The sequence below is a fragment of the Chrysoperla carnea genome, chromosome X (genome assembly GCF_905475395.1).
Source record: "Chrysoperla carnea chromosome X, inChrCarn1.1, whole genome shotgun sequence".
Lineage (NCBI taxonomy): Eukaryota > Metazoa > Arthropoda > Insecta > Neuroptera > Chrysopidae > Chrysoperla > Chrysoperla carnea.
In genome coordinates, this window is record NC_058342.1 from 22,225,919 (window position 1) to 22,253,370 (window position 27,452).

A 27,452-nucleotide genomic window follows, 5' to 3' on the forward strand; every position below is an offset into this window, starting at 1 on the left:
TGTTCTATCTTGAACGGTTTACAAGATGGATTCTTTTTCATTTGATTAAATCAGCAAAAAATTTCATTTTAAAATTTTCATATTTCTGTCAATTTTTGAAGCTAGTAAGTCGGAAGACAAAAAGTGAATGTAAATGTGCACAAATACTTCAGCTAGAACTTTTATTAATGCATAGTTTTTTTGTAATTTGTAAAAAACTGATTTAAGCCCCCCCCCCCACTACTCCCCGGAAATGGGGGCTAAGTTCGCTCAGGAGAGGTTTTTTTTCGAAGTTTTTACAACCTAATAACCAACTATGGAAAATTTCAAAGATGCATTGATTTTTTCTTTTTTACAATGATTGTACTATGAAACGTAAATATTTGAGGAGTGGAGATTAAAATTTTTTTCATGACTCGATTACAACAACTTCTATTAATCGTATTTTACAAAAATAGGAATAGAAGTGAAAAAAATACTTCAAAAGAATTTTGAACTATGATAATACCTGTCTATATGATAAAAAATAATCCTACAAAAACATTTTAAATGAATACTTAGTAAGATAAAAAAATCAAATAAATGACATAATCCATGTATGAAATTTGTCCGTTATGAATCAGAGTGAAGTTTTAGTTGAACCTGTAAACTTAAATCGAATTCGATGCCGGTATAAGATGTGTTCCTTTAAAACTAATATTTTTCATTTGAAGCATTTTCTTCGATTAAATTTATTCATCGAGTTTCAAGCATATGTCAACTAAAAAAAGCCACCCTGTATATGATATGAGTGTAAAGGACGGCAAACATTATTTTTGCCCGGAGCGGCTGAATAACTAGATTGAACCCTTAAAACCAATAAATTATCGAATTATATTAATTGTGGTGCAAAAGTCTGATTATAGAGGACGATTGCCAGGTCTAAAAAACCTACAACTTTACATTAAGAAACTGCTTGTTTCAGAATTTAAGTACCCAAAAGTCTAATTTTCTTGAACTAACAATACAAAATCGCATCGTTTTATCATGGATTGCCAGATGATTCATAATATTGTCAAGCTCTTTAATTATTTTGTGATAATAAAGGTGTATCAATATTTATTATTCAATACCGCTTCAAGCTACAATGACCATAAAAATTGATTTGAAAAAATACATTTCATGCATTTTTATAAATATCATAAGTTATGACGGAATTTTTATTTAAAATATTAGTTTAAAAAAATATTTTCTCTCCTCCGGGCGGAAAGTGTTAACTTTTGCCCCGCTGTGCTTAAGGAATTTGACGCTTTCCGCCACCGCCGCAGAAAAATAGTATTCACAACACGGCAGCAAGTAATGAATGTCACAACAAACAAAGTTTTTGCCAGCCGAAACGTACAACAGATTTCGGGTTGGGGTTCAATTTAGTCGAAATCGGATGATATTGAAACACATTACTTTTGAAACCACTCCTAAGGTATATTTACATTGCCATCCGTTTTAAGCAATGTTTACCTCGATTTGCAAAAATTTGTTAAAAAACTTAATTTATCGGTAACTGAATTAATTATCTCGCAAAGTAGGCCTCAGATCCAAAATTAGTAAATAACTTTTTCCTTCGTCTTTATGAGCTTATACTGGAGGTCCACGTTCTGCAGTCAATAACAGGACATCCTGTATACTATATCTGTTAACCGCAATTCAGTTCGGTTTACAAGTGTAAAAATTATTATTTTTTATCCCCTCCATATCTCCATCCCACATGATGCGACCCTATAGGTTTATTGGGACGAAAATTTGAAAATTGCTTTAGCAACTCTATACCGAGATCCACCCGGTTAAAATGATGATGAAATAAAAATAGGCATTTTTGCATTTGTTTATTAGGGCTGCTACGGAACCCTGATTGAAATTGTGTTTGGTTCAGTTTTATTGACTGTAACTATACAAGTCAATAATTGAAAATATGAATTCAAGCAATGACATTCCACAAGGTTAAAATAGCTAGAAACTTTATATAAACATATAAAAAATCATAAAATAAATTTTTGGGTGTAGACACCATATGAGTGAATTTGTGTATATTCACGGGTGACATACTTTATAGTACGGTTACTTAGCTAAAAAAACTCAAAATAAAAAAACAAGTCCAGTAGTTTACATAGCGCATTTAACTGCCGGAGCTCATTATTAGGAAGATAAAAATATCGAAAAAGCATCCGAAACCAAAGTTTTTTATGTATTCTTTTTGGAAAGCCTTTTATGTATTCTTTCAGAATTTACATCAAAGCTGCGCATTTCAAGTTTAAGAAACCGTACTATTTGTCTAAACTAAATATATTACCTATCTATATATCATTATTTTGCTCAAAAGAGTATGAAAGTTAATTTTTGATGTCTGAGCCAAAAGGCAGTTCTAGGCAGGTAGAGCCAGATACAAAGCCGTATTATCCGGCGATGCAAGGGGCGCAAGGACCTAGGAATTGCAAGCCGCTCACCTTATAAAACCATTATGAGCATGTTTAGAACAGCATGTTTTAAATCTGCTAATTTTAACTAGTCAGCACTCATATCAACCGTTTGATAATCTTTAGTCGCATCATGAAAGATTTACTCACGCGTTCTACACATGCGTCAAATATTTCTTTGACTTTGTAAATCATTACCTCTACATAATTTTATATAAATTTTTTTTTAATGCATTAGGTAATTAAAAATAGTTTGAGACAGGTAGATAGGTTGAAAAAATCTGAAAAATTCATAATTCGGAAATAAATAAAATTATATGAAGATTGAAAAGATTTCAACAGGGGGTACCGCCGTATCAATGATACGGAGTCCCCGGGCTACAGAGGCTCCGGGCATACGCAATGTATATTTGACCATGTAAACTCACAGTAGCATATTAATGCATCCCTATCTTATAATAATTGGTTACAAGAAAATACCATCGATACTTTATTGCAAAGTGAAATCAATAGTAAAATTACTTATTTTGCATTGCGCATTGGGGCCCCCAACTAATTTTGATACAGTCTCTCCCTAGAAAATCCTATTTTCCTGTATTTGAAAAGGTTTTCCCTAGGGTGTGGGCCTTCTCGAATTTTCCCGGCTATACCAATATGTGGCTTATACCAATCCTAGAAACACCTTAATTTCTAGCCTTGTGCCAAGTTTAATCGAAATCGTTAGAACCGTTTTAGAGAAAACACCAAAAATCCTGTTTTGGCCTAGAGGGAAGTACCCTTGAAAAAAGGCCTAGGGAAAAAATTGTCTGGAATTATGACCAAACTGAACCTATGTACCGAGTTTGAGAAAAATCGGTTGAAAATTGATGGCTCCAGCTTGGTAACGGACATACTGACATACCAACGGACGCAACATTTTTTAAAAACCACTTTTTTGGAATCAGGGACTCTCAAAACGTGTATTTCCGTTGAAACCCCGATATCGATTTTTTTTCGATCGCAATACTTTATTATATTTATAGTAGTAAAAAGTAAAAAGCATTATCTTGCAAAAAAAAACATAAAAAAAATTTTGGTTTTTGACGTTTTTACGATATTCTTAAAGCATTTTATTACATTTACATCATACAAATTGCCTAGTTTACGATATTTATAGAACATTTACGTCATACAAATTGCCTAGCTGAATACACAACAGCCGGACTACTTTAAGACAATTAAAACCGAAATGTTATTGAATAAACTTCCGATTATAAGAATTCTCTTTTAATTAGTTATTTACTATAGAGTTATTTGTCGATGCATTTCGTCAGTACTATTGGTTGATCGGCTATTTGTCTTCAATTTAAAACAGAAATCATTTTAAGCGAGTGTAATAAGCATTTCGTCCGTTTACAGTGAGAGTTATTGAAACTGATTCATCACTAAAAATTCATTAAAACATTTTTTTTTTAAATCACCCGTTTATACTCAGATTTAATTCTTGTTGAAATTACCTGTATAATAAATTATATTTTTTAATATAAATCAGCATAAATAATAATATTCATAGCTCGACCAGCACGTACGCAAATTTTTCATCGATTATTTTTTATGCATAATTGAATTTGTTTTTAATTGAAAACATTATTGTTAAAAAAATTGATTATTTTAAAAAATTTCTATAAATTAATGTGTGATTGAATTTTTTATCTTAAAAGTAAAGTATCTGTGAATTGTACAGGTGTTGAAGGGTGTAAATAGTGTCGAATAACGGTATGATTATTTTTTTTAATTTTATCAGTAGTAAAATACAAGTTTTATCAATGGAAATACTAACACAGTTAATTGTGTAAATACTATGTATATACGTTTTTGCTCCTTGATTGTATGCAGAGACATTCTTCTGTTTTGCTAATTTTTCTGCACGAAATTTTATTTAGTTCTAAAACGACGTAATTACGTCCTTTTGCCGCACGAAATTACTTCTTAAATAATTTAATTCAGTGGGAAAATATTTCAATATTGGAAAATTGGCGAATACGCCCTTTTCGCAAGAGACTCTCGATGTTTACGAAGTTTATGAAAACAAAACTTGTTTGTTTCAAAAAAAATTTGTTTTTAAAAACACAGGAAGTGATTCTACAAGAGCTTTTTATTTCGACTTTCATTTTTTTTCCTTAATCTATTTTTGGATTTAGTTGAAAAATTTTTGGATCAATGATTTTTTGTTATTTTTGATAAAAAATTTATATGTAAAAATCCATTTAAAAAAATTCTTAAAAAAGTTTATTTAGTTCATAATTTTCAAAATGTATTTAATCAAATTTTTCGGTCGAATTTTTTTTCCGAAAAATATTGAACATTCTCAAAAATTTTTTTCTGCGTTCAATATTACAATTTGGGACTAAATTTATAATACATACTTTTCTGTACGGGTTGAGCATTCCATTACTTATTAACTTAATATTTTATGACTTATTAATTGAGAATAAAAAATAGATTTAATTTCTTATACTTAATTTATTTAAAAATCTTTCGGATATGATCCTTAGAGAACAGACCAGCAAGTTTTAGATTTAGTAAATTTTAATAAAATTAATTTTAAAACTAGCTTAGGAAAGATTTTATTAGATACATGTATTTCTTTTACTTTGAAATTTTGACAAATACGTGAAATGAAGTGAAATTTACAAAACTTTAAAAACCCTCTACAAATTTTCGGGTATGGAACCCTGAAGTCGCATTTGAAACATATCTAAGGCACTCGCCATTAAATTGCCTTTTCCAAACTGAGCCGATTTGGAAGATCATCGCCAATTTTTAGTTTTTTCAGGTACGAAACCCTAAGTTCGAATTTGAAACATAACTAAGAACACTCTCCATTAAATTACCTTTCAAACACCACCAAAAAATTAAAATCGGTTCTTGCGTTTAGGAGCTACGATGCCACAGACAGGCAGACACATAGACACACACACACACACACATATTGGTCAAACTTTTAACACCTCTTTTTTTAGTTCGGGGGTTAAAAATTAAAATATTACGGTTTTAATTAAGGTTCTCTTCTACCTGTTAATGGTTACCTAAATGTTTCTAGGAAAATTCTTAAAATAATTTTTTCATTCCAAATTCCATATGTAAATGTTCGTTTCAAATCATGTATCTAGATTCGAAAAATCGTCTCCAAAAATGACCTTTATTTCAAAAAAATATTTTTTGAATTAGGATTTTTTAAATTTAAAATCGGCAAAAATTTTTTATGTATAGATTCCAAAACTGGTATTTTTTCTTGAGATATTTTTAAAAATAATTTTGACTTTTTCAATTGCCCTCTTTTTGGAATGCAGTGCTGTTAAGATAAAAAAAACAATCTACAATTGCAAGCTACTATGTTTTATAGTTTCAGATTGAAAGGTCTAGAAATCTTGAAGTTTCTCTAACTTTTAGAGTTCGTAGGATATAGAATGTTAACTGAAGACAAAGAATTTTCTTTGAGACAAGTTATATTGTACAGGTTAAATAAAGCTACAAGATATCAATGGGGTGAGAGGATCTCTATCTCAGAAACAGTCGTCAATAGCAGTGTTTGAACATTAAGTGCAAAATTTTTTATAACACTTTTGGTCAATTTTGGCCTCTACATAATGCGTCTTCCACAAAGTTCATTTAAGCTAGTGTCGTACTCGTCTCCTATACTAAAAGCGTAAGGCCAGTTTTCTAAGTTTTTTTTCCTGTTATTGTCTAGTTTTTATTATATCGAATCAAAAACCTTTTGCTTGGTAAAAGTCGTGCCAGTTTCAAAAACGTAGTTTCGAGAAGAATGAATTTAATATTTTTTTATTAATGCCCCTTTGTATAGAATACCGGTTCGAATATCACGCAGGTAAATAACGTTACGCGAATATGGCTTTTTTTCTACATCGAATTTGGACATCGGACATCGAACATGGGACACGTAAAGCAATTTCTAGAACACAAAAAGGAATTTAGAACCCCACAAATCAGAAATAGAACTGTACAATTTGTGTAAAACTGTACGTTAAAGAAAAGTTTGAACTCAGTAGTGCTTTTGATGAATACCAAAAGTAGCCAAAACATTTTTCGGAAAAAATCCCTTTCAATTTCATTAACAGTACTAAACTGTGCCTTGATTTGTGATGCTTTTTTAACTCAATTTTATATTATTTTTATTTATAGTAAAAATCATGACAACAATGCAGAAATTATTCACAGAGGTCTCCCAGCCTGTTGCAACTGGAGGCAACAAAGTCACTATTGTTGGAGTTGGAGCTGTTGGAATGGTTTGTGCATATGCTCTTCTCACTGAGGTAAGTTTTAGTTGAAAGCATCTTTGTGTTTTTGATTTTGAAAATCTTAAATCAAATTGTATTAAATCTATATTAATTACTTAAGGATGTATTGGTATTAAGGATGTTCATGTGTCTAACATTATAAATAGAGAAATACAAAAAATTATGATAATATAAAAAATTTTATCTCAGATTCTGTTTATGCAAAAAAAAAAACATTACCTAACGGCGCTCTCCAAAAAGAAAACATACAAAAACTATGGTTTTTGACGCTTTTATGAAATTTTTAGTGTATTTTATTACATTTACGTCATACAAATTGCCTAGTTGACTATACAGTTAACTACACAGCAGCCACAGGCCTACTTTAACTATGTACCTCGACACTGTTATACGATCGAAAACAGCTTGAGACTAAAATGTTTATATAAGCACCGGCCACGTAACAATGGGAGGCCGCTAGGTCCCCAGATTTTTCTAGAATCTAATTACCAATACAAAATATTTATTTTTTTAAACTTATTTGGTAAATCTTGTTTATTAAAAATTCTAAAAGTATTATTCTAAAATAAATTCGAGAAGTATTATACGATCGAAAACAGCTTGAGACTAAAATGTTTATATAAGCACCGGCCACGTAACAATGGGAGGCCGCTAGGTCCCCAGATTTTTCTAGAATCTAATTACCAATACAAAATATTTATTTTTTTAAACTTATTTGGTAAATCTTGTTTATTAAAAATTCTAAAAGTATTATTCTAAAATAAATTCGAGAAGTATTATACGATCGAAAACAGCTTGAGACTAAAATGTTTATATAAGCACCGGCCACGTAACAATGGGAGGCCGCTAGGTCCCCAGATTTTTCTAGAATCTAATTACCAATACAAAATATTTATTTTTTTAAACTTATTTGGTAAATCTTGTTTATTAAAAATTCTAAAAGTATTATTCTAAAATAAATTCGAGGAAGACGCGTTGAAAGTTTTTATACCCTGCATAGAAATATTAATAATACGAACTAAATTTTAGTATAGGTGTTCATAAAATCACTTAATTACTCCGTTTTCGTCTGTCGGTCATCACGATAACTCAAAACTGAAAAGAGATATCGAGCTGAAATTTTTATATCGTGCTTAAAAGATAGAGAATTGAAAATGGTAGGTAAAAAATTTTTTTTGAAAAAGCTTAGAAAAAATTTTCGCAAACTAAAACAAGTGGCGATCAAATATAATGTCAAATTATAAATCCGTAAGAGCAGATAGATTGCGGCTTACTAAATAGGCGAGGCGAGGTTAATGTAACTCAAATGACCCGTTTGTGATTGAGTGGTTATCTAACTACACCAAAAAACAACTTTAAGTGCAAAACAATAGAGTTGAGTTTTCTGACTTTTGTCCGGAAAGGTATAAATAATTCACTGTGAGACGGTCAATCGACTTCAAATTTTTATGGCAAATGTATTATTATATTCTTAATAAGTATACACAAATTTAGAATTTTCTGTCGATATACCCAAAACGAGACAACAGCCTTAAGTTACTATTAAATATATAAATTTGATTGCAGAGATTGACAAACGAGTTAGTCCTGATGGATATGGTTAAAGATAAATTGCAAGGTGAAATGTTAGATTTACAACATGGTGCAGCATTTTTAAGAAATGTTTCAGTTAAAAGTAGCACTGATGGTAAGTAAATATTTAAACCAAGTATAGACTAGAAACTGGTGATTCAAAAATAGTTTAGATTAAACCTTATGAAAAATTGATTAAATAGGATTCTATTCAATTTTTTCTAAAAGTCGGGCATGGGGATTCTGTAAAAAAACTTGGATGCCAGATAGGGTTAAGTAGTGAAAAACTGGGTACACAAACAAACCGGATATTATGAAAATTACAGGATTTCATGTTATAGCTAAATGTAAGTTGGAAAATGTACTTATTTGTATAATATATGCCCATGTGTGTATAGGCAAATACACATACAGATATGTATAACTACATGCATACGTGTGTTTTTTAATGTAAGGGTGTTGTTTTTTAATTCTTGTTTTTTTGAAGAATATGTTACGAAATTCAAAAAACAAGCAGTGTTAAATGTCCAGTGGATCAATAATATGAAGTGTTAAGATCAATATTTTAAGCTACATATATACGTACATGATTTTTTACAATTAAATTACAATAATTTTTTTTATATAAATGAGTACATTTTCCAACTTAAATTTAGCGATAACTTGAAATCCTGTCATTTTCATGATTTGTGACCATGGGAACTTTTATTCACAATGACTTAAACTATCATTCTCCAAAATTTGAAAAATTTTTGACCCAAAAAAATTCACATTACATATAATTTGTGCGAGGTCCTTTCGAATAATTTTAGGCTAAAAAAAGATCGAAATTCGCATTCAGGAGGTACAAATACAACCACAGGAACTCCCATAGTACTCGAACTTTTTAATAGACAATGGTCAAAACCGTTCTTCTAACATTTTAAATAAAATTTATGATAATGGAGCACTTACAATTTTTTGTGGACCAACCTGTATACTATTATAAAAATTCCACTCTCTATAAAGTAAACAAAAAACAATTAATGTATAATTTATTTTTAGATTATTCACTTACAAAGAATTCACGTATCGTTATAATAACGGCTGGAGCCCGTCAACGCGAAGGTGAATCTCGGCTTGCTTTGGTTCAACGTAACACAGATATTTTTAAATCAATCATACCACAAATCATGAAATACAATTCAGACACTATATTACTGGTGGTCAGTAACCCTGTTGATATACTCACATATGTTGCATGGAAGTTGAGTGGATTGCCTATACATAAAGTTATTGGCTCTGGAACAAATTTAGATACATCACGTTTTAAGTTTTTAATTTCGGAAAAATTAAATATTGCACCGTCTAGCTGCCATGGATGGATTATTGGGGAACATGGTGATAATAGCGGTATGGATTTTTTGTTTTAAATATAGAATTTTTCCCGAAATTATTAGCCTAGAAACAAGAATATTTTGTTGAATATTTTTCCCTTTTCAGGTAAATTCAGAAATACACTTTAAAAAAATTAAAATATTTACTAAATTTTACAGCACCTGTATTTCTGAACAAAATTAGAATCATTTCAGAACTATTATAAATGAATACCGACTCTGGATGGAAAAATGGAAAACAAAATGTGAAAATAATTCCGCCATACCAGAGTCGGTAGCTCATCTCATTGAAGCATGCGATCAAGATTTGTAGCGTGACTCTTCCGGCCAGCGTAGCTACCGCAGAGAGATCGTTTTCTACTGATTAATAATTTATTTGATATTTTCAGACTTTTTCTGACTCTTTCAGAGATAGTTTTACTTCACATATTCTTTTTCTGAATTTCAAACAAAATATTCTGAGTTCCAGAACAAATTTATTTCCATAAGGGTCCTTTTATAGGACATAATGGGTGGCTGATTAATATTTTCTCCCCGAGCGTTTGGAGGTTTCCCTACAGCCTTCTTTATTTCAAATAGGAGGCTATAAAAACAAAAATGGAGGTAACATTTAACAACAAATTTACTATTGTAAACATATATGTACTTCTCTTATATGGTCAGTTTCTTTAAGTGGAATCTGTTCCGGAAAAGTGAGACAGATAGTGTCTTCTGTTCCCTATCCTCTGAGTGACTAAGCTTGTTCTGCGCATCTGTTACTGTTATTCAGAGAATTATCAAGTTGACAAGCGTATGCATCGTGACCAATGTCTCTCGGCACCGTAATGTAGGATATTCCGTCCCATACCTACTAGCCATATAAGAGTATTACATACATGATTGTAAAAAAACTTCCGATATCGGTCTGTTTCCTAAATGTATTTTTCCCTAGGTCTCTTTTCTGGGCTAATTTTTCGAATAATTTACTTAAATATTATCCCCTGTAAAATTATATAAATTTAACATATTGGCTTCAATTTATAGTTCCAGTATGGTCCAGCGTAAATGTATCAGGTGTAAGATTGACCGAAATAAATCCAAAAATTGGAACAGCTGAGGATGAAGAAAATTGGTTACAGCTTCATAAAGAAGTGGTTAACAGTGCTTATACAATAATCAAATTGAAAGGTTATACATCATGGGCTATTGGTCTTAGCGTTGCTGACATTTGTCGCGGTCTTATAAGAAATAATAATAATCTGTATGCTGTTTCTACGCTAGTCAAGGTAGTATACATTTTCTGCATTCTATTCGTTAAAACTCTCCGAGTTCGATGTTTTGTAGACATATATCATATGCGATATGTATCAGATGTGAGATGCTTGTAAGTGCCAATGCCGAACGGAACGTTCTTGTTGGAATATGATGTGGAAATTTGTCTTATATATTTAAACGAGCAATTATTGTATATATATATAAGCAATCTTGGAAACGGCTTCAACGATTTTCATGAAAATGAATATGCAGGGGTTTTATGGGGGCGAAAAATCGATCTAGCTAGGTTCTATTCTTAGAAAATTTCGTCTTATCCGTGTTTTCAGGAAAAAACTGAAACAAACTGTAAAATACGACTCTTCCTGACATCTATTGGTGTGTATCGTAGTTAACGAAATAAAGTACATTAGCGGGACATTCAAATTGGTATTTGTGTCGAGATATTTTAAACGGTTCTTGTATTAGTGATAAAATTTGTGTCTTTTTAACCCACAAAATACCGAGCAAAGCTTCTTATTCCGAGCAAAGCTTCGTTCCAGATTCTTATTAAATTTATACAAGTAAAATAAATTTACTACTTACTTTATGACGCATTTTCAAATCTGGTAATCGCATGATAATTTTCTTTAAAATATATTGGCAAAATCACCTAAAAGGGTTTAAGTGATAATGCCTTATTTTTATAATATTTTCCTGAAAACTTCTAATTCCACAACTTCTGTGACGACTTTGCTCCCAAGATCGATGGATTCATTTGACTTCAAAGTTTCAGATTCAAACATTCTTAACGTAAATTGAGTTTGTGTTAAGAAAATTCCTTTTGATAGTGACAACTTCTCAAACCCTTTTGAGCAAACATATAACACGGAAAGGTAAAAATCCTATTTCAAGCACCTAATGAGGATATACTACCACCTTAATAATAGTTTGCTGCTCACGAAAGTTTTTTTTTTTGTACGTCTAATATTAACAAAGACATTTTTTTTAAATTCTTTTAGGGATTCCATAATATTAAAGAAGAAGTATTCTTATCACTGCCAGCCGCTTTGGGTTGTAATGGTATCACACAAGTGGTAAATCAAAAATTAACACCTAGTGAAGTACAACAATTACAGGAATCTGCAAGGGTTATAGCTGAAGTTCAAAGTGGTATACGATTTTAACTTGATTTGTTTGAAACTATTGCATGTAAACTTATTGTGTTGTGTATTGTCAATTTAAATGTATTTATTGTTTTTATTTTGCTTGTGATCAACATTTTATAAATATTTAAATTATTGATGCTTAAGCTTTTGTTTATTTATGAAAATCCTAGAGCTGTATGCATGTGGGTAAGATTGTTCGCCATTTTTGTTCTAGTGTCAAATGGACAAAGAGTTTCAAAAAGTATTTTAATATGATTTACTGTAGTCTTGGAGGCAGCTATACCAAGTTTTAGCTTTTTACTTATATAGTGTGTCCTCGGATAGAGGTAACTATACTTGTAAATTTTCTTATTTTTCATTTTAAGACAAAAATTTGCTTATTCTGAAATGTAGGCATATTTAAAACTTCTAAATAATGTACAGGGTAGACAAAAAATAGAAATCACTATTTTTTTTTTTGGTTAACTACCCTTCCTTTTTATAAGTTGACAAAATGTTATTCAGAAAAGTTGCTCGCAATTAACAATTATGACTCTTTACAAAATATCAAGAAGATCCGTTTACTTTAATTATATCATCATTTTATTTGAACAAAAGTTGTAATTACAAAAAAACATAACAAAGAAATAATAATAAATCAATTAAGATGTACTATTCGAGAGTGTATTTTTTTGTGGACTAGGCTAGAAAATTAATTTTCTCGGATAAACATTCACTAAGAATGGAATTGTCAAAGTTGGAAAGAACTTCCTGAAATTCACTCATGAATTTGTATCTTGAGTCATAATTGTTAATTTCGAGCAACCTTTCTTTAGTAACATTTTGTCAACTTAAAAAGTATGGGTAGTTAACCAAAAAAAAAAAAAGAAAGTGATACCAAATTTTTAAATATTCCTACATACTTTGGAGAATAAGCAAAATTTTTATGAAGAATGACTTTTTTTCTTAAAATGCAAAATAATAAAATTTACAAGTATAGTAACTTCTATCCGAGGACACACTGTATAATAAAAATTTTCATATGCGCAGAAAAATAAAAGTGGTTTCACTAAAAGAAACGAGCTTCCGTAATTTTTTGCATGTTAATCGGAAACTGTGCATTTTAGAGAAAAAATAGGCTAGTCCAAAGTTATCGGGCGTAAAAGTTCTAATCGATTTGTATATAGCTTTTTCTTACCTTTCATATCTTCTGAAAAATCTACATGAATTTACAACTTTCCTTGTTTTTGGAGGTTTTTTTTTTAAAACTTTGCATTTTAGGGAAAAACGACTGATAAAAGTTGTTAAGCATAAATTTTGTCTCCATTCTGTTTACTCTAAGTGAAACTGCTAAGGTATTTTGAAGTAAAAAGGGCGAAATAAATAATTTCTTATCTCAATATTTACTACTTGAGAGCACGTATCATATGGTCTAGCAAGATTCATTTCATGACCTTCTGTGATTCAAATTGCATTGCAAAATAAAAAACGTATATTAGACACTAGCAGTTCCCTGTTTTGACCTTTCTTGTCGTCAGTTATCCCCCCTACATAACACTCGAAATATATGTTGAAAAATTATGAAACCAAATTACTTTGCTTTTAAAATCGAAATCGTCCATTGAAGCTGACGGATAACTGCTAGTGCATGATGTTATATAGCTTATAGCCTTGTTTCGATTTTCCGTTCATTAGATAGATAGATTTTTAAAAAGTACACAATTTTTTAAAAAATATATTTGAGTTTTTTTGCTGTTGTCCTACTTTTTAAATGTCCTGTATACTTTTAAGAACACCCGGTACATAATTATTGTATGAAAGTTCGTATTTGAGACTTAAACAAACAGATGTCGTAATTTTTCGAAAGAAAACGGAGCCTTATATACTTCCTTGATTTTTGCGACGTTTTTCGAATGATATCTCCAACTCAAATCTCAGATTTGTATCATTAATAGGTGATACGTCTCCTCGAGTAGTTAATATTGTAACAAAAAAAAAATTTTAATCTTTCTTTTCTTAAATATGAAAGCGGCTACACTCAAAGTGAGGTACACTATATGTATCTCATCGTCACAAAATTTGCACGGTTTTTACCATTCTAATTGATATTACAATTATCACTTAGAATGGTAAAACCTGTGCAAATTTTGTGACGCAGAAATGTCTGTGTTTGAAATGTAGACATAATTAGAATCTGATATTTAAATAATTGAGAGCTTTAAATTATGAATTTGAATATCATTTTTAGGTCTAAATTTCGATTTAAAACAATAAAAAAAACAATCATGAGGTTTGCCTAATTTATTAAGATTTTGATTTTTAAGTCTCAAATTGTAAGTATTCATCAAAATCAAGGTATTGCAAGCTATTTTGGACATGGTTGTACTTGAAAGATGAATAAAAAATTGGCAATTAAGAAATAATGGCAACAATAAGGGTTTGATTTTGATTAAATTTTATTTATTTGTTTAAAAGTGTGTATACAATAAAAAAAATTCCTTTAACGTTTTGTGTTTATATTTTTTTTTCATCCCCTAAACAGAACAAATTAGTTATTTATTATTAATTTATTTTTAAGATCCGGATTTTAGGGCAGAAAAAGATACAAATATGTAGTTAAAGTATTATTTTAACCATAAAATGACAGTAAATCCCTCAACAAGGTTTCTTAAGCCCTTGTTGCAACCTATACAAGTTTCTCATTCTCAGAATTTGAGAAACTTATAAAATTTATACCTTGTATATATTAAAAATATTGACGCTACGAACAAAATTTTGGTATAGATGTTCATAAAATCACCTATTTAGTCCATTTCCGGTTGTCCGTCCACCTGCCTGTCTGTGAACACGATAACTAAAAAACAAAAAGATATATCAAACTGAAATGACCCATCTTATAAACCGTTACCCCACCCATCTTCAGATAGAACAAAAGTCTAATTGTATAAGTGTTCCTTATAAAAAAAATTAACAACTTTTGTTTGAAATATTTTTTCGTAAACATCACTGTTTACTCGTAAGGGCGCAAATTAGATTAGAAATATTATATAGTATAATAATAATCGGGTTTAACCTCCGTTTTTCAGATATCTATCTATAACAGTGGCCACCCACATCATTATTTTTAAAATCTTGTTTTATACTATATCCACTGAGGAAATGAGAAGAAAGATACTCTATATCCACTGAAATACAAAGTTGTAAAGAGGAACGGGGCGTAAAGAGACAGGAAAATTGACGCAGACGAACGGGACAGTAAATTCGCTCTAGCAAATGTCTCAAGCGAACTTTTAAACATTCACTTCACAAAAAAGATAAATGGCTAGTTTGTTTAAAATAAACAAAAATTGATACTTATTTCGAAAATAAAGTTAGATGTGGAAAAAATTTATTATTGATTTCAATTTCAGTCTACCATCGTCAGGTTGACAACAATCAATCATCAAATTTTATCAAAGAAACCGTAATAAAGTCAGTTAAATTATTAATAACCAAGTATATGTAAGATGTTAAAACAATTAACTCTGTTACCTGTTATTATCACTTATTCCGCCTAAAATTCGGTTTTATTTAAATAAATTAATGTTTTATAAAAATGTTTTTTCTCCAATGTAAATTATGCTGTAGAGACTTCCACTTTCTCGTGAAGTTTGTAATAAAACATTTAGATACATAAAGGCAAAATATTTTATTACAAACTTCACATGACAATGGTTTTTTCCAGTATGAATCCATATCCATTTGCCTAAAATTAAAGTTGCATTGGGAAAATATTTCATCACAAATAGCACTTGTTTCTCTAACAAGAGTTCGTTTATGTGAAACTAATCTGTTTGATTGTGTAAAAGATTCATCACAATTATCCCATGAAAATAGTTTTTCCCGGTATGAATTCGTTCATATTAAATTTCGACCACAAACAGCACATGAACACAGTTTTTTCTTCGTTGTATGTTAATGTCTTTGTCTGTAATTTTCCGTAGACATTAATATTGAATTATCAATTTAGCTTTGACAACCCCGTGTTCACTTTGATATCATCGCATTTAAAATTAATTTAAATTTCAATTAAATTTATTTCCAATCAAATTTCATACAAATAGAAATTTTACATTTAAATACACAGGTTGAAAATTCCAAATTCCACAAAGCGTGGACAAGGGTACCTACTTGAAATTTTCATGTATAATTGTCCGTTAATTATCAAAAATTTTATTTTGAACTACCGATTCTGTAACTAATGTTGTGATCCAATTTTAAATAAGTAACTGAAACTAATTCATCAAATGAAAAATTATTACACAAAATTATTTTCTAACCAAAATGTGCAAACATCTGGTTTTTGATTCCATGTAGATCCACGAGAATTATTTAATTCGAGAGAAATTGTAAACAGATTTTTTTTAAGTTTATGATTTAAATCCACAAATATTATTATTTATAATTATTAATTAAATATGAACACTTTAATATTCTTAATTTATTACAATTTATAACTTCTATTTTAAACATTAAACCATACTTTTTTTTCTTGATGGTTTATTTCATAGATTAGGTTTAGTTCTATCAAAAATATTGGTTGTAGGAAACAAAATAGGTTGCGTTCTATATATTCTCACAAAGAAGAAGTACGGTTACTAAGGCCAATACACTCAGAACAGCACAATAGACTCGAATTTCGTCCAGATGGTAAATTCTGGTATCTGATAATTGGCTTCCAATTGTCTTTAAAATAGAACGTATTTTTATTTTATTTTATATATTAGGTCCCTCGAGAGCTCGTACTCAAGTTCCGCTTTTGGATAGACAAAGCTCTGCCAAAAACAAAAAAAAAAAAAAAAAAAAAAAAACATTGAAATCGCTTATAAAAGACCTGTTGAAATATTTCCCGAGTAGAAAAGAACTATACAATCTGTGAGTAAATTATGGATACATGTTTATCACTATTGTTTATTAATTCATTATACAAATTTCGGTTTACACCCCCGTATAATTACTCGTAATATTTCTATTCTACGAAGTATTAAAAACACTGAATTTTTAGGTATGAAGTGTCAAAGTTCAAATATACATTGCAACACAAGCTCTCGGAAGCATATATCTAGCGTAATATTTTTAATTTTTTTTTTCGAAAGCATACCAAAAAAATATCCCATAACACACCTAAGGATTAAGAAGTATGATTTCAAAATAAAAGTTTTTTTGACGATTTGGCAACTATTTTATAAAAACTTTGTTACATAAATAAATACCGAGAAATTCTTTCGTTTTTTAAATTTTATTTTCGTATTTTGAAGAAAATACTTACTAGTTGTGTTTGTATGGCACCGAATTATCACAATTTTCAACTTGACGTCAAGTTTCAACAGTTTAATGCCACGCAAAGAATACATACACCGTAAAATGGGCTTGTTCAGCATAAATAGGCGGTTTAATGTATATTTTCTTTTATGCGGATTAAAATATTATTGTCTAACAGAAAATTAGCGCGTTCGCTCTTTTATAAAACATAGAGAAGCGAATATGCTTTTAGACACAAACGAACAAATACGTTTTTGCTTTCTAGATTTTCTGCTAGGTTAAGTTATATTGGCTGTCCACGAAGGACACACTTAGGCTATAGAGCCCATTGTGATACCATATATATGTTTTACCACCTTTCCGCTGATAATTTTATTTATCAGCTCCTCAATTTCAGAAGCTGAGTGCACCTCCTTCATGCATATACCATGCACTACACCAGCCCATAATAGGGCGACTAGCTTTTGCTGCTAGATATAAGATATTTTTTTGCGGCCGCATAGGACTAATGCACATTAAACCACCTACTTCTGCTGAACATCCCTATCTTCTCAAAATACCATAACTTCGCAATCTATTCTTCATGGTAGCGTCAAACAAATCACGTAAGCATATAATCATATAATCCGGTCTTTAGTTATGATTATTTACTATTTTAAAAAATCATCGTACTTTCGTGCCACCAACATAGATAAAATATACGACCACCAATTTCAAATTTAAACTTGTTAAATCGATTATTATTAAAAACTTACCGAATGAAGAATCAAGAAAAACTTTTAAATGATAATTTGTATATTTAAGATAATTTATTTAAAGTTTCGTCGAAGATAGAATGAAAGAATAATCCTTAAAAAATAATTTAAATATGAACATTTTTTTAAATCCGTGCTCTAGATGGTGTTACATGTTGGTTTGTTATTAGAACAAAAATCATCGAGATTCCGAGCACACGACTTAATCAAGTCGTAGAGCAAATATGTCAAAAGTTAATTTTGTTTAGAAATACAAAAAAAAAAAAAAACAACAACAACAAAAACGTCTCATTTTTTTCCACCAGCTATACAAAAACAAAAAACGTTTTTCCAAAAATCAATTATGATGTGAAAATAATAATTTGTGTGTTTTTGTTTTGTTTTTTATTGAGTGTACCAAAAACAAAAAGAAAAAAATATATTGTTCAATTAATCGCTATGTGTGATATTTTGAAATCGTAATTAAAAATACTACAATTAAAGTCGTCGATTTTTATTATTATTTTTTTTGTCTGGCAGTTTATGTCAAACACAAGACTTATAGATATGGTAAACAGTAGATAGCATTGTAAAAAAATAATTTAAAAAAAACTTATTTTGATTTTTTTAAATTTGTTATTATTCATTTGAAATATTTTGATTGTATATTATTTAATAATAATAATATTATTATTATTTTAACAAATTCAAAACAAACATTATTCATTTGTTTTGACAAATAAAAAATCGTTCGTTCGGAGACAATATGGGTAATTGTCTTAAAAAAAATACGTCGGACGATATGTCTTTATTACGGGGCGCAGATAGTACACGAGAATCAACAGATCCACTTGGTTCGCCTCCTAGTTTACAGGTAAATATTGTTTTTTTTTAAATGTTTCTAAGGGTCTCGGTTAAACGTCAAAATTATTTGTTATTATTTATTGAGTTTTAAAGTAGTTTCAAAACGGACACAATAAAAACTATTCTATTATTTTTTGTGGCAGTTCAAATCGAAACATGAAATACTTCGCGAAAATTTGTAATTAAGAGCAGAAACGATTTGTTTTCAAGAGTTTTATGAATATAATGGAAATCTTTTCCAAATCGATAAATCGTTTGTAATATGAAACTAGAAGAAAAATCTGTGATTTTTCCAAACTTTTCTAAATCTAATAGTGTCATTTTAATATGAAACTGCCTTAAAAACTGAAAGTTTTAAGCAAAATGTTCGAAGACCATAGCCTGTTTTTATTTTCCAAGGTGATTTCAAAACACTTTGGTAAATCTTATGGCAACTTTTTCCAAATTTAACGGATACGGTTTTTATATGAGATAATATTTTTTTGAGAAGAGACAATTTTTGCCAAATTAAATGTCAGAAATTGATTTATTTTCAGTTTTGTTTCAATTTGAAACGGTTGTAGTCTTAATAAATAAATTTTTGAAAGAGGGAAAAGTCTGTGATAATTTAAGGACGGTATTTATATCATTGGCAAGGTTCATAATTAATTACTATCTTTTTAAAATTTATTTAAAAAAATCATAGTTTCATCAGTTAACCCGTAAACACTCACGTCTAGGGTTTCCACATCTCCAGATTAGATCGGGAGACTTCCGATATCGTGTAATTTCTCCTGACTCCCGATATCAACATAAATTCTCCATAAAAGATATTTTTTGATTATTTGTTTCATATTCAGGTAAATTCGACAATTCTGAGCAGCTTTTATTTTAAATTACTAGAATAATATTTATTCATGGAAAAGCTGCGGGCACAAAACATCAAAAATTTCGAACAATTTTATATTTTGGTGGTATAATTAGATTAATTTCACTATCTCCCAACTTTCTGGTTTATCTCGCTACTTCTTGTTATTTTGAGGTAGAAACCTTGGTCGCGTTATTAGTATTTTGTTCACGCTCGATTTTAAACATAAATAACTTTTATGTTTCAAATGATACATGAAACTTTTTCTATCTTCATATAATTGTATCAATTTTCGAATTATGAATTTTTCAGATTTTTTCAACCTACGTACAGTTTTTATATCATGTATATATGTTATATGCAAGGTATACTAAGTTTAGTTCCAAGTTTGTAATAAACGCTTAAAAATATTGATGCTACCAACAAAATTTTGGTACAGGTGTTCATAAAATCACCTAATAAGTCCGTTTTCGGTTGTCCACCCGACTGTCCGTCTGTCTGTCAGCACGATAACTCAAAAACGAAAAAAGATATCAAGCTGAATTTTTTACAGCATACTCAGGACGTAAAAAGTGAGTCCGAGTTTGTAAATGAGCAACATAGGTGACTTGGGTCCGTAGGACCCATCTTGTAAACCGTTAGAGATAGAACAGAAGTTTAAATGTAAAAATCTTTCTTATAAAATGTTTCGTATATCAGTTATGTATGTTTGACATGTATTATATGTGTAATGTGATGTAATCAATACTTTCTATACATGGTATTTCAACAATTAACTCAGTCAATTGTTTGAATTATTTATCAAATGATTCATCACTCATTTTCAAGCTTATTATATCTAGGTTTGACGAAAAATATACCCACGGTCTAAAAAATGGATCGCTTAGGAAAAAACACGCTAGGCAACTAATTAGAACGAAAAAAATATCAGAAACTTAAATAAGTTTACTGGCAAACATGTTAGTGTAGGGCAACTGTGGTAACAGCAACAACCTTCGACTATGAATACACTTTGTATTCATATCTTTTTTAATTACTTTTTGAAGGGCGACATATCCCCAGTTCCATCATCGTTTGGAATTCTTTTTGTGCCATTTTTAACTTGTCAGGGGCAAGACGTCTGGGTCTAGTCGTAACAGGTGTGCCATGGGTGTCGATGAAGTGAAAAACGCTTTCGCTCACTGCGCGATTCGTAAAATTTGCCGGTTTAGTTATGCTGGTTTGATGATGTCGATTGCAATCATTTTGTCTTGTCCGTTGAATGAAATTTTGAAATACTTGCCGTTTCGCTCAATTACTGCGTGTGGACCTGAATATTGAGGTTCGAGTGGTTTTTTAGTACGATCGATTCGGACAAAGACGTGGCTGCACGTTTTTAAGTCAGGATACATGTAAATATTTCTTTTATTGTCGTGTAGAGTTGGTTTAATTTTTATCTTGCGCATGTACTCTTGTAATTGCCGTATGAATTCGATTGGTGAATCGTTGTCATTTCGGGAGTCGACTATGAATTGTCCCGGAATACGGAGAGCGGTTCCAAAAGTTAATTTTATTGTAGTTGTGCGTAATCCGAGTAGAACGGTTGGTAGAATTGAATACCAGTTTCCATTCAAGTGGCATTTGATAGCTGTTTTTAAACTCCTATTCCATCGTCCTATTTTACAGATGCCCTAATACTCTAGACATATTATAACTATTTTTAATACATGTTCTCCTAATATTAATTTAAGAACTTTTCTTTTGATTTTTTTCACATGAAATTTGTTTGTTGTTTTTAGCCACGGGTACAGGGTAGCCACAGGTTTTACGATAACTACGAGAGCAGAATTTCGCACGGATTGAGCTAGTTATATTTATTACAAAACATTGTTATCAAAAACTAATTCGATTATTTTCGATCTTTTAAAAATTTAGGATCCACCACAAGTAATTGTACCTGTTTACTATCCTGCACCAAATGTGAGTCGCCCGGCGTCTCAACTAACTGAAGAAGAACAAGTAAAAATAGCTAAACGAATTGGTTTAATTCAACATTTACCGACAGATCTTCACGATGGTTCGAAAAAATCACGTGAATGTGTTATTTGTATGATTAATTTTCAAGTATCCGATCCGGTAAGTTAATTTTTTTTTTTTTAATTAAATTATGATCGGGCCAGTCGCCCTAACGCTCAGTTGATTAATGCGTAACCAATTTCGTCCGCGGTATGCTTAGAGTAGCGGGTTCGATTAATATTTGTGATGGGTTGGTGTAGTGCATGGTATATGCATGAAGGAGGTGCACTCAGCCTCTGAAATTGAGAAGCCGATCAATTATCAGCGGAAAGGTGGTAAAACACATTTATGGTATCACAATGGGCTCTATAGTCTAAGTGTGTCCTTCGTGGACAGCCAATATAACCTAAACTAATCTAACCATGATCGGGCCAATTAATAATAGCTTAATATTTTCTTCAAAATTTTGAGTTTTGCGTTTCAAAGGTCGTAAAATTCAAAACTTTCCCGTCTGTATGATGTCTTGTAACATTAAGTCAGATTAAGAAGAAACTTGGTAAGTGATTTAATAGTGCGCTGAGTGGGTTTCGTATGCATTTACAGATCCTACCGAACAAAGAGTGTATTTCAACGTATTTTGACCCACTGAATTCGAATTTTCAACTTGCACACCGCTCAGAGTGGGAGAAAATTTGTTATAAACAAATTAATTCTTTATACGGCCATAGCTCCTAAATTATTGAATAATTTTAAAAACAATTTTATACCTTTTCATTCTTCATGAAAAAACAAATATTTTTTTTTTTTATTCGTCTTGATACGACCAATAGAATCGGAGATATGGTTAATAAATAATGGTTATAAACAAAAATGATATTGTATAAGATCGTCGCGCAGCGCTTGGTTCGAAATATCCGTAGATTGGCCAATAAATAATATTTTTATACTTTAAGGCTGGCATAGGCGAGTTATTTTAAGTCAAAATCACCATTTTTATTATTTTATTGTGTGTCATAAACTTTATTGTGTCTCTTTATCCAAGTCCACATTGTTCATAGAGGACGAAACGAGACGGGTATACGAATCTTCTATCTATCTCAGTTTCTCTAATAGTAATGAGATAGGTAGGAAAAAAATGTTGTCTCTCTGTCTTACTCGTATTTTAGATTGTCGTTGGTTAGGTTGTCACTGTCTTATTCGTATGTTAGGTTAGAAATCCGAGGGATTTCTGTAAGTCCCGTTTGCCCAGGCCTGCTTTAAGGTACTCGTTTTAAAGGTATGACTCTATATTTTAATGTTATACACATAAAAATACGTTTTATGCAAAAACGAAGGTAGCTTGATTATAAGTATTAAGTTTTTCATTTTTCCGGCCCGCTATTAGTTTATTGGTCGAAAGCGAGCCCTTAGCGAAAGAAAACCCCACATAATTATATATGAGAAAATTTGTTCTAGTTGAAGAATATTTTTTATTTTCTTCAAATATCTCTATTAAAACTTGAAATATTTCAACCGGGCGCGAATGACAGTGTAGGAAAAGGGTGGCAATTGACGAGAAAATGTCAGGAAATTTTGAAAATTTTGAAAATTCGGATAATTTTGGTATAGGGCTGGGAAAATGCTAAAAAATACTGGATCTAATAATAGAACGATAAAAATTGAATTTTTTAAAATTCAAGCGTCAGACGATAGAGAGATTTGTAGAGAAGATTCCCACCAAATTTCAAAAGAATCGGTCAAATAGAACTTGATATATTATGTCAACCACCTCAAAAAATGTAATTTCAAGAAAAAATAAGAATACAATTTTTCGATATCTGGAGTAATTTTCAAAAAATCGAAAATTTAAAATTTTGTTTCATTATTTAGATGTCGATATTTCAAAAACCAAGGCACGTATAGAAAAATTGTATTCTTAGTTTTCGTCTACATTCATGAAGTTATAACAAAATTCATCATCAAAGTTGAAAATAATGTACAAATTATTTCAACCCTAAATCTAAAATTGCCTTGGTGCTCGTACTTATGGAAGCTTGAATAGATCACTGTCAATTTATGAGAAAGTGACGCTGCACTAGCTTATTTTTTAAATGTGTGCTACCCACAAGTATAAAACCAACTTTTAAAAAAGTCACTAGTTCACTTTTAACAAGTGCACTTGTGACTTGTGACATTATGGAAACGAACCTTTTTGAAGGTGTCGGTATTTTGTCATGTACTGATTTCTAATTAAACGTCATAATAAGCCTGATTGATCCATTCAGGCTTCCATACGTACTACCTTAATTTGTAAAACAACCCAAATCGTTTGGTTTAAAAATAAAAGTTAAAACTAATATAAATTTTTCAATATCCAGGTACGTTATTTACCATGTTTGCATATGTATCATCGAGCATGTATCGACGATTGGTTAATGCGTAGTTTAACATGTCCAACTTGTATGGAACCAGTGGATGCTGCATTATTAAACAGTTACGAGACAAACAATTGATAACTGCTTCCAATCATCAATCAACCTCCAACATTCAACATTCACATCCAACATCTTACCACCACAATCTTTTTACTAACTCGTAATCAAAACATCAAAATCAAAAAAAATGTCTACAAAACAACCATTTGCTTACAAAAAATAAGTAAAACAATAATTTATAAATACAGTCAAACCCTGTTATAACGTCATTATATATGTACATTTCATCTCTTATAAATGATAACAGATGACTCACTAAAAAAATCATCGTTCGTCGAGAATAAAAGCATAATCATCAAAAGATATGCTGGAATGCTAAAAGATCGGATTGGGGCCCCAATATGTAATTTCAACTGATGAGATGAAACGGATATCTGGTAACTATCCGATATTCGACCTATCCAGCCTGTTTTCACTGTACGGACGGATACCGGATAGTAATTCAGTATCCAGCCGAATTCCGGATAGTAAAATTCAAAAAATTCTCATTAGTTTACAGAAATTTATTTTAATAATCGCACGTCCTAATGTTTGTTTTATGAATTATTTTAGTACTCAAAATTAACAAGTGACAAATTGTGGTGAATGAATAGTAAATTTTCCACATTTGTTGGTAAGAGGCGACTGACTCCGCTTGGCTTCGTATACCAGACAAGATTCTATAAATTGCCTTTCGCTGATTGCGATCGGTTCAGAATGTCTTTAAGAAAAAGTCAATCTCGTTAGCAATTGGAACAATCTCGTCCCAAATAGGAAATAGTCCCCAAAAAGAAGAAGATTTTTCGTTAGAGTTTTTTATATATTCTATCATGATTTTCTGCCGGGCTTTTTCTTTTTCACCTAAATAGTCTGACTTGAACTACGACGCCAAGTGAAATAAAGTAGAACTACCGGGCCGAATATCCGACCTCGTATCTTGCCGGATATCTGTTATCCGGCCAAACCATGATCCGTTTCGTCTTTAACTTCAACCATTATAAACTAGTATTTACCCGCGGTTTCGCCACTTGTTTATAGCGAGAAATAAATTAGTTTTTTTAATAGACGTAGAAAGGAGACGCAACTTGAATTTTGATATTTATAATCAAGATTGGTCTAGTGATAAAATTTCTGTGTTTCATTGCGACGAAGCAGATAAATATACAGTTTGGCAACCATCTCGTTAGCCATTTAGAATATATGAAGTAACAATAGATTTTATGGCCGTTCTTATGTATAAGACAGAGTGATATGTGCATATACGCATCTCATACAGTACATTCCCTCTTTGTTTTGTACATAAGAACTTGCATAAAAACTTTTCGTACATCATATATTTTAAATGGCTAACGAGATGGTTGCCAAACTGTAGAGAAAGGTTCTCAATACTATCCTTAAATATTCCAGCTTGCCTTTGAGGAGCATCCTTTCAATTTTCCTCCGAAAAAGATTATTTTAGTGTCCTAGCAACCAAATGACTCCCTTATTGCATAATCACTATTCAAAATGTATAAAGTTCAAAATATTATACAGAGTTTTGAAAAAGTATTGGAAAGAAGGAGATACAGGAAAAGAAAAATTTCTTCTTACAGCCGTACTTTTTGAAAATCTTTTATGGTCCCTGTTATCAATATAATACCCAGTGCCGGATTCAGAGTTAGAGCCGTGAGTCCTGGGCTTAGGGTGGTAAAATTAAAACTTCTTTTTTGTCTAACATGTATTATATATCTATGTCGTTACACAAAAAAAGTGGTTTAGGATGCCTAGGGCGCCTGTTCATTCAAATCCGCCGTTGCTCTTTCAACTAAATCATAATTATCCCCGTTTACAACCGATGGCGTTATAACCAGATTTTGACTGAATTTAAAAAATAAAAAAATAAGTGCAATTTATTTCAGCCGCAATTTTGAACTTATAAAAATAATAAAAAAATCTTTCACACTTTATTAAAAAATGAAAATAACAAAAAAAAAAAAAAAAAATACATCCCAGCTTAACAAAATTAATTAATTAGGTAATAAATTAATAATATTATATTAAAATTAATTAAAAAAATAGTCTACGAACATATATAATTTATATTTAGCAATCATTTCTAAGGAATATATTTCAAAACAAAGTAATGTGGCGAAATTTTTGGAAGGTTTGTGTGTTCACTAGTTATATAATATGCGTTATTCACTTATTTGGTTATGTAAAATATTTGTTTTCTGGAATTTATTTGCGAGTCTGAGAATTTCATAAAAAAAGCTGAATATTTCTTCAAAAGTGTAAAATCCTACGAAGACGTTGAATTTGATTATGCGTTAAATTCCATCCTAACGGTTGATAAATTTTGTGAATGGCCGGGAATCGAGTTTTGTCAATTACAAAAATTTTATAAATATTAAAGTAGTCCGGCTGTTTGAGCATGTACGGTGAACCATTTTTTGGGGTAAATGATAGTTCAAAGTCCTTTGATCACAATAAACACAGTTTTAGGGCCTCTTGCCGGGGTAAAATTTTGAAATATTTCATTTTAAAATTGTCAAAAGAACTCACAATAATGTTAATCAAGAAAAGTTTCATGAAGAAAATTTATCACAGATTCTGTTTATGCAAAAAAAAAAAATTTTTACCTTGCGGCGCTTTCCAAAAAGAAAACATAAAAAAAACTTTAGTTTTTGACGCGTCATTCAAATTGCCTGGTTGACTAGTTTCGTGATGGCCGAACTAGTTTAACAAGGTCTCAAAGAGCATAATCTTATCAGAGATGAAAAATTAAAACCTGAAAATGTAATTTGTAGCCTTGCTTTTTTTGCAAAAATTTTTTTAATAGATAAATAGCGATTTCCGGTATTTTACCAGTTTTATGTTAAAAAAAAAAACATCATATGAGCGTCGATTAAATCAACGGTGAGGGTGGAAGAGTAATTACAGTGCCTGCTCCAAGAAAGGTTCACGTACTCTTTTATTAAAAAATTAAATCATATTTAAAATTAATAAGAGATCGATTAAGATTTCAAATTAGAAAGTTGTTCTTTATAAAATATTAAACAACTTTTGTTCGAAACATTTTTTCTAAAGTTTAAAATATTGTAGAAATCGAATGCAAAAACTAGTACAGATAGATTTTGCATCCAATTTATTCGAGTTTACGAAAAAATATTTCAAAAAGTTTTTTTAGTTTATTTTATAAAGATTTTCCACGTTTGTAAGCGTTTTA

At 30.5% G+C, this 27,452-nt stretch overlaps 2 protein-coding genes across 5 annotated transcripts in view; both read left to right on the forward strand.

Moving 5' to 3' along the window:
- The window catches only part of LOC123302702 (L-lactate dehydrogenase-like), a 26,120-nt gene extending 11,634 nt beyond the window's left edge, over positions 1-14,486 (forward strand). The window contains exons 2-8 of one of the 4 annotated variants that reach the window (XM_044885745.1): positions 4,173-4,184; positions 6,612-6,742; positions 8,294-8,414; positions 9,344-9,691; positions 10,699-10,940; positions 11,928-12,078; positions 14,302-14,486. In XM_044885745.1, the coding sequence (XP_044741680.1) occupies positions 6,620-6,742; positions 8,294-8,414; positions 9,344-9,691; positions 10,699-10,940; positions 11,928-12,078; positions 14,302-14,327 (1,011 nt within the window). In that variant the 5' untranslated portion in view covers positions 4,173-4,184; positions 6,612-6,619 and the 3' untranslated portion in view covers positions 14,328-14,486. Of the gene's footprint in view, positions 1-4,172; positions 4,185-6,105; positions 6,118-6,611; positions 6,743-8,293; positions 8,415-9,343; positions 9,692-10,698; positions 10,941-11,927; positions 12,093-14,301 lie in introns of those variants that run through there. The other 3 variants (XM_044885746.1, XM_044885744.1, XM_044885747.1) reach the window with 3 other exon arrangements.
- A 4,273-nt stretch (positions 14,487-18,759) lies between these two features.
- LOC123302707 (RING finger protein 11-like) lies at positions 18,760-26,176 on the forward strand. Its single transcript, XM_044885753.1, has 3 exons — positions 18,760-18,962; positions 21,714-21,914; positions 24,152-26,176. The coding sequence occupies exons 1-3, from the start codon at positions 18,855-18,857 to the stop codon at positions 24,284-24,286; spliced, it is 444 nt and encodes a 147-aa protein (XP_044741688.1). The 5' UTR covers positions 18,760-18,854; the 3' UTR covers positions 24,287-26,176.
- Positions 26,177-27,452: the final 1,276 nt, after the last annotated feature.